The sequence below is a fragment of the Aethalodelphis obliquidens genome, unplaced genomic scaffold, assembly GCF_003676395.1.
Source record: "Aethalodelphis obliquidens isolate GAN/ISIS:26980383/991018 unplaced genomic scaffold, ASM367639v1 scaffold58, whole genome shotgun sequence".
NCBI classification, from domain to species: domain Eukaryota; kingdom Metazoa; phylum Chordata; class Mammalia; order Artiodactyla; family Delphinidae; genus Aethalodelphis; species Aethalodelphis obliquidens.
In genome coordinates this window covers 10,116,979-10,130,455 of record NW_020838002.1, presented here as the reverse complement: position 1 = coordinate 10,130,455, position 13,477 = coordinate 10,116,979, and the positions used below count along the sequence as shown (strand labels likewise).

The following is a 13,477-nucleotide window of genomic DNA, read 5'->3' as shown; positions in this document are numbered from 1 at the left end:
AAAAAAAAAAAAAAAAAAAAGTTATGACAGGCGATGAAAAGTGGATACTGAACAATAATGTGGAACAGAACAGATCATGGGGCGAGTGAAATGAACCACTACCAACCACACCAAAGGCCGGTCTTCATCCAAAGAAGGTGATGCTGTGTATATGGTGGGACTGGCAGGGAGTCCTCTATTATGAGCTCCTTCCGGAAAACCAAACCATTAATTCCAACAAGTACTGCTCCCAATTAGACCAACTGAAAGCAGCACTCAATGAAAAGCGTTCGGAATTAGTCAACAAAAAACACGTAATCTTCCATCAGGATAACGCAAGACTGCATGTCTCTGATGACCAGGTAAAAACTGTTACAGCTTGGCTGGGAAGTTCTGATTCTTCCACTGTATTCACCAGACAGATTTCCATTTATTTCAGTCTTTACAAAATTTTCTTAATGGAAAAAATTTCAATTCCCTGGAAGACTGTAAAAAGCACCTGGAACAGTTCTTTACACAAAAAGATAAAATGTTTTGGGAAGAAGGAATTATGAAGCTGCCTGAAAAATGGCAGAAGGTAGTGGAACAAAATGGTGAATATGTTGTTTAATAAAGTTTTTGATGAAAGTGAAAAATGTGTCTTTTATTTTTACCTAAAAACTAAAGGAACCTTTAGGCCAACCCAATAAATGCTTTCTTCTGGAGGTAAACCAAATATTTTAATTTCTTGCTTCTTATAACATTTTAATTGCTCAGCTGTTCCACTCATTGGCTCTATGTCATACTTTTAAAAAAAATACAACTGACCAACATGATTTTTGTATCTTCCAGGGCAAGGTGCTTTGCTTATTGGTTAAGTAAGCAAAAGGTTACGTGGAAATGTTCACATTATTTAAAGCACAAGAAACAGTTAACTCTCAAATGGGAAGGTAACCCTTTCCTAACGTTTAAATACACTGTCCACATATAAAGATACTAGATTTGCCATCCATTAAAAGAGAAATTGAGTTTTTTCCTCAATCATTACAAGAATGAACTTATGTCTAATACACAGATTCTCTAACTCTGTCTCTCACGTGATGGGTCAATGGCATAATTTTCAAGATAACCATGATTGTGTTAATGGTAGAAGATGCTACCATGGTACAAATGGAAGGTCAAAACAAAAAACTAGTTGGATGTAAAATCTAACCAACAATGATAACCAGCCACATAAAACTCAATTATGTATCAGTGATCTCTACATTTGGGTAAGAAGTTTCTCAACTTCTCTTCTTAAACCTTCACTACCAATCTTGGTGAAAATTACGAGTGTATCCACGAAGCACTAGAAAGAAGACAGTATGGTTATAACAAAACATTCTGCCTCTATAAGAAAACTCATTCTCTACAACTGAAACACTGGAAATCAACTATACTGCAATTTTTTTTAATTGTAAAAAACAAACAAGAAAAACTCATTCTGTATTCTAGATAGCCAACTTTAAAACATTTTTCCCTTTGATCCCAGAATTGCATATACATTTTTAAATTAGAAAATATAGAAAAGAATTTATAAAAAATAACATTCATTCAATTTTACCATCTAGAGAAAATCACTGTCAACATGACAACACGTTTCTTTTTGGTCCTCTTTTTCTTAGTGATTTGCAGGAGTTTTCAGTATGTTTCATAAATTTTAATTCTCCATTATGGATGTTAAAAACTCTTTTTTTCGTTACACATTTTTAAGTTATTAAACTTGGTTCCAAGACACAAGAGTTAGAGAGAAATCATATCTTTAAAACTCTGAATCTTCCAATCTAAGAAGAAAATATGCTTCTTCTACACTTATTGAAGACTTTCAGATTTCTGTACCCCTCTTTTTGGATTTACTCCATGGCATGTTTTCTTTTAACGAGTAAAACATATTCTTTCCTATATTGCATATAGAAAAATTATCAAATTTTTAATTATAAATGTGTAATCATCCTCCTACTGAATTATCTTATTGTAGTTTTTCACTTGATTTTGCTGGATTTTTCTTATTCTAACTGCATTGGTTAGCCCTTCAAGAATGTTGAATATGTAGCATACAGCTCCAGAAATAAGTCTGAAAATCACTTAAATACCAGTAATATCAAATGTTATTTGAATATAACCAAGAAAGTATCTAAAATTGGCGCGAGTTTTGTCTGCTGAGGGAGGAGGCATGTGAACAAAGAAAAAAGTATAATTTCTCAATTCTTTTACAGTTTTTAGTCTATCAACTTCTCTCTTGGATCATTTGTATCTTCCTAGAAACAAAATTTCAGTAAGGTTTTCAGACTGATTAGCACAGAATTATATCAGCTACTGTACATCTAAAGACGCTATTCTATAACTTAAAAAGTTATTTTTCCCCTTTCCACTGTATCTATGGTTGTTTTTACTTTCTCATTCCTAATTTTGAGAATGTGAGCTTTCTCTCACACTTGTTTATCTGGCTAGCTAGTGAATTAACTACTTAGTTAGTTGAATTATTTACTTTTCTTTTAAACCAATCACCTCAACTTATTTTTTTTTTAAGACTTTTAAAAAATAAATTTATTAATTTTATTTATTTATTTTTGGCTGCGTTGGGTCTTCATTGCTGCATGTAGGCTTTCTCTAGTTGCGGCAAGCAGGGGCTACTCTTCATTGCGATGTGCGGGCTTCTCACTGCGGTGGCTTCTCTTGTTGCGGAGCACAGGCTCTAGGAGCGTGGGCTTCAGTAGTTGTGGCTCGCAGGCTCTAGAGCGCAGGCTCAGTAGTTGTGGCGCAAGGGCTTAGTTGCTCCGTGGCATGGGGAATCTTCCTGGACCAGGGTTCAAACCCGTGTCCCCTGCATTGGCAGGAGGATTCTTAACCACTGAGCCACCAGGGAAGTCCCTCAACTTATTTCTTGGTCACGCTAATATTTTAGAATATCAATTTTTAGGCTATTCCCCTCTTAGTACAACTTCATGTCCCAGATATTTTATTCTTAAAAATTCAATTTTACTTTTTTTATATATCAAAATAATACAGTCATAAAAATCCAAGCAGTATAAAAAAAAGAGGATAATAAACAAGAACAACATAACATAATAAGTACTTTGCTTGTTATCTTTTTAAAAAATAATCAGAGATCTTTATCAATGTTAAGTGTAAAACACAGCCTACTAAATTAAAATATTAATAATGTTCCTGGATTTTCGAATATTTGGAAGATACTTTAGGAAATAATTTTGTTGATCCAAGTTTCTTTAAAGAACTCTGTCAAAGGATGTTTGAGTGGATTCTCTTTTCCTACTCTCAAATGTCTTGGAAGCTAAGGAAACATTTTAAATTATTTTAATCTTAAAACTTTTTAAAGGTAATATAGTGAGCATGATAAAATTGATAATTTGAGGAATTTATTCTACTTAGAATATTACAATAAGCCAATAGTAACATCAATAAATGGATATAATTTATTTAAGAGAGAATATATGTACAAAGTTAAAAATGACTATAATCCTATCCCTTGAATAAACAGTATGAAATTTTGTGTTCCTCTAATTTTTTTCAACACATATACAAATGTACACATATATTCCTCCATTTAAAAACAACAGGGTTATATTATTCACACTACTTTGTAACAAGCTTTTTATTCTCCCCATGTGCTCTCTACTTCAGTATACACAGCATCCTCATTCTTTCTTTTTTTTCTTTTCTGGCCATGCTACGCGGCCTGTGGGATCTTAGTTCCCCAACCAGGAATCAAACCCGTGCCCCCTGCAGTGGAAGCACGGAGTCTTAACCACTGGACCACCAGGGAAGTCCCAGCATCCTCATTCTTTCTAACTGCAGTATGATATTCCATTCCTGATTGATTAGCATGTAGTTGTTTCCAATTTTTGCCATCATAAACAATACTGTACTTAATATTCCCAAACAGAATTTTCTGCACAGTCAACAAGCATTCCTGTAGGAAAAAAAAAAAATTTAATGGTATTGTGGATTAAAGGGTATGAGTTATTTGAATGATTAAACCATGACAATCTAGTAAGTGAAGATGAATGTTAATTTTTAAACCTTTTTATTGAAGTATAACATACACATAGATGAGTGCACAATTCATATTTAAAATATAAAGCTCTAAGAGGTACAAACTATTATGTACAAAATAAGCTACAAGGATATATTGTACAACACAGTGAATATCACCAATATTTTATATGCACTATAAATGGAGTATAACCTTTAAAAATTGTGAATCACTATATTGTACACCTGTAATTTGTATAATATTGTACAGCAACTATACTTCAATAAAAAATATATATAATTTAGGACTTCCCTGGTGGAGCAGTGGTTTAGAATCCGCCTGCCAATGCAGGGGACACAGGTTCGAGCTCTGGTCCGGGAATATCCCACATGGCACGGAGCAACTAAGCCCGTGCACCACAACTACAGAGCCTGTGCTCTAGAGCCCGTGAGCCACAGCTACTGAGCCCACGTGCCACAACTAATGAAGCCCACACACCTAGAGCCCGTGTTCCACAACAAGAGAAACCACCACAATGAGAAGCCCACATAGCGCAACAAAGAGTAGCCCCCGCTCGCGGCAACTAGAGAAAGCCCACGTGCAGCAACGAAGACCCAATGCAGCTAAAAATAATTAATTAAAAAATATATGGGGCTTCCCTGGTGGCGCAGTGGTTGAGAGTCCGCCTGCCGATGCAGGGGATACGGGTTCGTGCCCCAGTCCGGGAAGATCCCATGTGCCGCGGAGCGGCTGGGCCCGTGAGCCATGGCCGCTGAGCCTGCGCGTCCGGAGCCTGTGCCCCGCAACGGGGGAGGCCACAACAGTGAGAGGCCTGCGTACCGAAAAAAAAAAAATATATATATATATATATATATATATATATATACGTATATATATATATAATTTAAAAAAGAAAATGAAAGAATAAAATGTAAAGCTCAATAAATTTTCACAAAGTGAACACACCCATAACCAACATACAGATCATAAAATAGAATATTATCAGAATCCCAGACATCTCCCTTTGTGCCCCTGCATAGTCACTATCCTCCAAGGATAACTGCTCCTGACTTACAATACTTCTGATTAATTTTGCCTGTTTTTGAACTTTAAACAAATGGAATCACACTACATATCCACATTTTCCAAACTGCACCAAGGTTCCCTGGGGCATTGCAAGATATTTTAAGTTTGAAAGAAACAATATTCCACATCTGTATTAAACCATGCCAAATACTAGATTGCTATATTCCTTTCAACAACATCTCTTTGTGAAGCAGCATTTTCAGTGGTTGCTATAATAAAAGTAATGTGCAAAACTCATTATGGAACAGAAAATGGAACGGTGGTGACCAATCCGATTCCAAGATGTGAGAAGTTGTACAGTGCCCGACAAACACACACAACCCAGTAATAAGTAATTGTGGTTATTTAAGAATGAAGTACACTACTCTTTGTTCTTTCAATTTTTGTGCACTATTCTTTTAATGGCTCTTAAGTTGTTAGGACGTAAGTATTATTAATTGTTTATATCTACTTAATGAACAGAACTGTTAGGTATTTCTTTTGGCCTAAGGCTGCTATGAGGGGAGAGAGTTTGGGAGCCTCTGATACATACTCCTATGACTGATTTCTTTCACTCAATACCATTTGTGAGATTCATCCATATGGTTTCTAACAGTTGCAATTCATTCATTTTCATTGCAAAATATTCTACTATACGACTACTCCACAATTTATTTATTAATTCTCCTACTGATAGACATTGGGATAGTCTCCACTTTCTGGTTATCATGAATAGTATTGCTATGACCTTTTTTTTTTTTTTGGTCACACTGCACAGCTTGTGGAATCTCAGTTCCCCAACCAAGGATTGAACCTGGGCCATGGCAGTGAAAGCACCAAATCCTAATCACTAGACCACCAGGGGACTCCCTGAACGTTCTTAAGTGTATATATCTTGAGATGGAATTATAGGGTATATATATGTTCAGTTTTAGTAGATGATGCTAGTTTTCCAAAATGGTTTATCAATTTACCTTCCCACTAACAGTATATGAGAGTTCTGATTGCTCCATATCCTTACCAACACTTTTTTCTTTTTCATTTACTCATTCTGAGGAAAGTACAGGAGGACAGCGATTTCCCTGAAGACAAAATGAGGTTGAGCATTTTTCCAAATGTTTGACAGGTCCTTGGAATGTCCCCTTTTGGATGTCTATTGAAGTTATTTCTCCATTAAAAAAAATGGGTTCTTATTTTCTTAATTTCTAGTTCTTTAGATGCAGGATGATTCCTTTGTCAGATATATGTGCTACAAATATCTTCTACTCTGTGGCATGGCTTTTCCCTTTTTCAAAAATAAATTTATTTATTTATTTTTATCTTTGGCTGTGTTGGGTCTTCGTTGCTGCGTGCGGGCTTTCTTTAGTTGCGGTGAGCGGGGGCTACTCTTTGTTGCTGTGCGCGGCCTTCTCACTGCGGAGGTTTCTCTTGTTGTGGAGCACAGGCTCTAGGTGCGCAGGCTTCAGTAGTTGTGGCGCGCAGGCTCAGTAGATGTGGCGCACGGGATCATCTGCTCCGCAGCATGTGGGATCTTCCTGGACCAGGGGTCGAACCCATGTCCCCTGCATTGGCAGGCAGATTCTTAACCACTGCGCAACCAGGGAAGCCCTGGCTTTTCCCTTTTAATGGTATCTATCTATCTATTTATGGCTGAACTGGGTCTTTGTTGCTGCGCGTGGGCTTTCTCTAGTTGCAGTGAGCGGGGGTTACTCTTCACTGCAGTGCGTGGGCTTCTCGTTGTGGTGGCTTCTCTTGTTGCAGAGCATGGGCTCTAGGTGCGCAGGCTTCAGCAGTGTGGCACGCAGGCTCAGTAGATGTGGCGCACGGGCTTAGTTGCTCCGCAGCATGTGGGATCTTCCTGGACCAGGGCTCGAACTGTGTACCCTGCACTAGCAGGCAGATTCTTAACCACTGCGTCGCCAGGAAAGCCCCAGCTTTTCCTTTTTAATGGTATTTTTTATGAATAGATGTTCTTGATCTTAATGTAGTCCAATTTTTCAAGTTATCTTTATATTTAGCTCATTTGTATCCTATCTCATAAATCTTTGCTGACACAGTGAAAACTTTTTTTCCTAAAAAACTGTTTTTTCACATTTAGATCAGCAATCCACCCAAAAATGGTAACTGTGTATGATATAAGGTAAGATCGTGATCCTTCTCCCCCTACATGGATATCTAACTGACCAACACCATTATTTGATTTTCCTTTCTCCATTGTACTGCTGTGTCACTTTTATTATAAACCAGCTGACAGTATACATGTGTCAGTCTGTTTCTGGACTGTATTGCTCCATTGGCCTATTTGTCTACCCATGTGCCAAAACCATCTTATCTTGTTACAGCCTGATATTTGATGGTGTAAGCCCTCCAGATTTTCCTTCTTCTTCATGGTTGACTTGGCTTGACACTGCATTTTAATTTGCATTTCATCTGAGCATCTTTTGATATTTATTATGATTAGTATTAGATGTTTTGTTCTTGTATGAGCTAGCTGTTCAGGTCTTCTGAAAACAAGTTGGTTGTCCTTTACATACTAATTAGTATTAGATCTTTCTGTATTAGGAAATTCACTCTTCATGTGACAAATGTTGCCATTTGCATAGTCTTTTTAAAAAATGTGCTTACAATTTTCCCCCTATTTTTTAATGTACTCAAAAGTATCAATTTCTTTTTTTCCTCCTGGGTTTTGGTTTCAGGCTTTGAAAAGCCTTCTCTATGCCAAGACAGCATTAGTGTTGGCAAGATGAGTAACAGGACTTCACGTTTTACATTACTCATTTTTATAAAGTCTGACATTTTTTAAATTTGTAAATTACCTCAATAATTTCTTTAAAAAAGAATTTCAGTCATTTCCCACTCTAAGATACCCAACACTTTATTCTGATACTTTTATGATTTCATTTGCCATATTTAAATCTTTAATTCACCTGGAATTCATTTTGGTATAAGGTGTGAAGTAGAAGTCTAACATTCCCCCCAAATAACCAATTTTTCCCCATTTATTTAAAATACAGCACTGTCCTATAACTTTATTATGTAATATATTCTTAAATATGCTTTGGTTTCTATCTAGTCTGTCTTCTATGTTCTAGTAATGTTCTGTCTACTATGTTCTATAAATCAATTTCCCTCTTTGCTGTTCTTGTGCCAATACCATGTTGTTTTAAAATATATAGCCTTCTGGGCTTCCCTGGTGGCGCAGTGGTGGAGAGTCCGCCTGCAGATGCAGGGGACGTGGGTTCGTGCCCCGGTCCGGGAGGATCCCACATGCCGCGGAGCGGCTGGGCCCGTGAGCCGTGGCCGCTGAGCCTGCGCGTCCGCAGCCTCTGCTCCGCAGCGGGAGAGGCCGCAGCAGTGAGAGGCCCGCGTACCGCAAAAATAAATAAATAAAATAAAATATATAGCCTTCTAATACACTTGACTATCCTAAATACTGTACATCTTAAAAATTTCCTTGGCTCATTTATTCTCATGTAATTAATTCCTCCATATAAATATATTTAATCAGTTTCCTATACCCAATAAAATTCTGAGATTCTGATTCAAGTTGTAATAAATTCACAGCTTAAACTGACATGAGTGGACATATTTATAACATATTACCTTCTCATCCAGATACATGGTATGGCTGGCTATTTATGTTTTTTTACGCCCTGCCTCCCCTAAAGTTTTTGCTCTCAATTTATTAAGCCTAAGAGTTTTTTATGTGAAAAGAATATTAACTCTTTGGCTGTCAAATACGTTGCAAGAATTTTTTTTCAATTTGTTACAAGCCAATCAAAAAAAAATATTAGTTGAGGCTGTTTATAACTAAGAATGGAAATAAACACAGAAAAAGAAAAAATTAATTCAACTCTAATACTAAATCAGGCATTAATTCGTATGGTTTTCAGCATGAGACTTACAATAATAATTTTTTAAAATCCCAAATTATTAAGTTTAAGACTGAAAACAATAAATAGAACACATTATGGAAACACTTCACTGGGTCAAAACTTAAAACTCTATGGAAAATTCTGTAATTGGAACAGGATAAAATAGACCATTCAGCAGTTACAATAAAAAGAAAAGTTAATAAACTTCACTCTTTGAAGAACCCAGCCCTTCACTCTATTTGCCTTCAGTTTGTCTACAATTTTACAATGCTTTCTATTCACTTTATGTACTTCTATACCCAAATTGTTGAGTACCCTTAGAGAAAACCCATTCTGATTCAAAGACATTATCCTGTAGGATACTCTTTTATGGAACCATCTATAGCTCCTATCATTTTTTTAAAACATATTTTTACTGAGCCTCCCTTTCTATATAACTTAGTAGCCATTTCCAACTTCTGTTTAGCCTTTCTACATAAAAGCCACCACTTCTATCCCTGATTCTCAGCAGATGATCTTACCTCCTAATTCATAACTACCATTCTTTGCAAACTTAGTTATGTAGACACTTTATGTCTTTAACTCTTTGCATCTGATCTTAGAGAAAGAAGTATTCCTTCCTCAACTCCAATGTAAGACTAATACCTTGGACTTCCCTGGTAGCGCAGTGGTTAAGAATCCGCCTGCCAATGCAGGGGACACGGGTTCAAGCCCTGGTCCGGGAAGGTCCCACATGCCGTGGAGCAACTAAGCCCACGCACCACAACTACTAAGCCTGTGCTCTAGAGCCCGCGAGCCACAACTACTGAAGCCCGCACACCTACAGCCCATGCTCCGCAACAAGAGAAGCCACCGCAACGAAGAGTAGCCCCCGCTCGCCGCAACTAGAGAAAGCCCGTGCGCAGCAACCAAGACCCAATGCAGCCAAAAATAAATAAATTAAAATAAATTTTTTAAAAAAAGACTAATACCTTACTTTATGCAGGGTGAAGGAAGGGGCAAGGCTCATTAATTTAACACTCCTACTCAAGGACTCTGCTCCGTAATTTATTTCCTGCCTTACTTGTATATTCAACCTCTCATTCCGTTTTGGTTTCTGCCATTCAGCCAATAAATATATTCTAACATCTTCCATTCTTAAAAAAGAACAACTTTCACATTTTACCCTTTCTAAATATCAATACCTCTCTCCCTTCCCTTTTTAGGGAGCAGCCAGCCTGTCTACTTCTTCAACTCCCATTCATTCCATAACCCCATTTCCTAAAGCTTTATGAGTGTGCCTTCACCTGAAGCTACTGACAAAAACTAACATAGTGACCCTGGACTATGGTGAATCAGGATGGGGAAATTTTTGATTCCACAAATACTATTATTTTGTCTATGACTATGCCTACTGATGGAAGTTCGGACAGCTGGAGGGAGGGATCTGACTGTGAGTTTCTCCTTGGCTCTAAATTGGAGAAAAGTGGAAACTGTAAACATTAAGCAAGAAAGCAAGGTACACAGGAACTAAATACTAGGTATGAGACCTAGACTAAATTACTTAACTTTCTCACCTATAAAACAGGGTTATAGCCCACTTTACAGTTTAACTGTGAGGCTGAAACAAAATAACTGTGTAAAAGCACTTACAGTTCCAGGCACATGTTAAACACCTTCCTTCACCTTAGCACAGTGCCATATTCCCTACAGGCACACAGCTATTAAGGAGTACAAGTGTACCAAAAAAGACACCATATTAAACCTTTGTGGACTATGTGAAACAGAAAATGTGGCAAAAGCACCATCTGTTCATACTCACTATTAATAATCCACAAATGAAAAGCTTCAATTAGAAATAAAAGTTACTAGAAGATATCCAAGTACTTTGAGGGAATTCAACCACTAAATATACTTTGATTAAATTTCCAATGATTTTCTCTAGAAAGTGTAAAAGATAACACACGATTTATTAAAACAGATAGAGTTAGCATACACGAAAAGCTGCAGTTTCCCAGGTTGAGAAAGAAATCCAACTCATCCTTCTTGGGAGGAATGAATCTTAAATATACAAAACTTCCTTAGATATGCACAAAAGTAAATCAATGTATCAAAGGGATCTGGAACAAAGGGAGATTTTTCTCTAACTTCCCCTCTCCCCAAATAATAACATAAATGACCAAAATGAATATTCCCCAAATATCTAGGGGGAAAAAAATTTAATTGTTAGAATTGGTGTAAAGCAGCTGGATTTAGTAGAATGCAGCAAGTCAGCTGCTTTCTGAAAAAATATTCGGGGTGGAGAAGTGGGCAACCTTCCCGATGAAACAACTGCCACAAAACATCATACATATATAAGAACATACACATCTGTTAAATATCAGTTTACAATGTTCCAGCCAACTCACACGTCAAGAGGAAGTGTTTAGATCTAAAAAATAAATCACACTTTACTTCTAGTCAAATTTTGCGTGGGTGGCTACAGGAGAAGCGGCGTTATCCACGCCGATTCAAGGCAAAGAGGACTGAATAATAAGTCCACTGTTCACATTCAAATGTGGGGGGAGAGGAAAAGGGAGGCTCCCAGTCCATAAAGTTCTCCTCCCTCTCTAAACACTGCAAAACTGTCCACGTCTAAAGACACTTACCCCTGAAACTACTTGGAGACTGACTTGGAAACTTTTTGTTCAGATTTCTGAGGGGGAGCGATTTAGGAATGCTGCAAGATTACAACTTGCAAATATATGAACATACTTTAAATTCTAAAGTTTTTTTTTTTTAAGGATTTTCCCCCTTTCAAGTAGTTTATCACCACTCCCATGTTAATAAAAACCCCTATTCAACCCCTAGTATATACAAAAACCAAAGCTTTAAAGGAGATGCGAATAAGACAGATGACTACTTCCAATAATTCCTCAACTCCCTCCCAATTAGGCAGAAATAGGTAAAGCTAAGGAACAAAAAGCAGAAGAAAAAAGAAAAAAAACTTGGGGAGGGCGGCGAGAAAAGAAACTAGAAAGGAGGGGAAAAGAGCAAAGAAAAGTCCAACTGATGGTGACACTTAATTGGGAAGGGAGGGCAGAAAACATCCCGAAGACACAGGCTAGAAGGGAAGGACTGAGTGGGACAAGGGCGCAATAGAGGAAGTCCACGCAAAAGGCCTCCCCAAAGGGGCCCCAATGTAGGAGGGAACACCAAAAGGGGGAAAAGACTCATTAGGAAGACGTATCCATCAAGGCCCAAGATCTTGCAAGACAGAGGCTACCAGATGGGGTGTTTCTATACTGGTCACCCCGACACCGCCCCATATGTCTCGGAAGACGATCCTGCTACAAGGGGTAAGGGATTAAACGCGGGGGTTCGCGGACGTGGAAGGGGGTGCGGCCCCAGGGGTTGCTGCAGGAGAGCAGAATGCTGGCCCACGTTCCGTACCTTATAGTAAACATCGAACTGAATGTTCTCGGGTAAGGAGCGGATATCTCGGCGTGAGCGGATGTAGTTGTCCACGACAGCGGAGATGGCGGTGTTATAGAGGGTCTCTGGGATCCACTCTAGTTCCACGGCCGCCATCTTCCTTCCCTCCTCCTCCGCCTCCTCCGCCTCCTCCTCCCGAAGGCCCCCGCCTCCCTCCGTAGCGAACTCCTCGGCGGCCCCGGAGGATTCCGAGGGGCGGCGGCGGCCACGCGGGCACACAGCAGAAGGGCGCGGCTGCCCTGGCTCCTCCAGGCGAGCTGGGGGCGGCGGCAGCGGGCGCAGGCCCGTGTAGAGAGCGGGCCGGGGATCCGGGAGCAACCGGGCCGAGGCCTCACATTCCGTGTTTGCAAGCACCCTGGGATCCGTCCCAGTGCCTCTCTCTGCAGGGGCGGGACTACGTGTGCGGCGTCATGGCGTCAGCATACGCCGACGCGCTGGAGGGAAGGAATGCGGCAGGCAAAAAACTTGGGAAGAAAAGATCCGTGATCCCGCCCTCGGGGAACATACTTTCCGAGGGCGCTGGAGTTCGGTGGATGGGGGTGAGCTTTTTTCACTGCGACAAGTTATGACAGGTTTTTAAGCAGCTCCTTCCGAGTCACCGGCTGCATCAGTCCTTTCTGCCGATCCTGCTTGGGGGGTTCTTAGGCACGGACCCTTTCCAGGCTCAGGTAGAAGTTTGGGTGCAGCGTTATCAGTCCATTAAAAATCATACATTCAGAGAATTCACATTACTCTGGAAACCGTCCCTTAGACTCCAGTCCCTAAGCCAAGTTAGGAACCTTCGGCCCAGGAACTAGTGATCAGGATGGAAGGGAGACTTGCATTGTGTAACCATTTGCCCTGTTTGAACTTTACTATGTTTCTTTTTCTAAATGAAACTTACAAAAAAAAAAAAGGGAAAAGAACTGCTTTAGAAGAATTTGTTGGGAAGGTTAGCCTTATTATGGATTTACAAATAGTGGTGAGAGAAAAAGGGCTAAATGGTAACTGTGATATGACTGTGGTAAAACAGAAATGAAAATATCTGTTTCCTTCCGTCCTCAGCCTGAATATCTGCTACTTATGTAACTTAATTTTCCAAGTCTGTGATTTC

At 39.1% G+C, this 13,477-nt stretch overlaps 1 protein-coding gene across 1 annotated transcript in view; it reads right to left on the bottom strand.

Moving 5' to 3' along the window:
• The window catches only part of APPBP2 (amyloid beta precursor protein binding protein 2), a 72,934-nt gene extending 60,181 nt beyond the window's left edge, over positions 1–12,753 (bottom strand). Inside the window, exon 1 of the mRNA XM_027087305.1 lies at positions 12,343–12,753. Coding sequence (XP_026943106.1) covers positions 12,343–12,480 — 138 coding nt within the window. The 5' untranslated portion in view covers positions 12,481–12,753. The remainder of the gene's footprint in view (positions 1–12,342) is intronic.
• Positions 12,754–13,477: the final 724 nt, after the last annotated feature.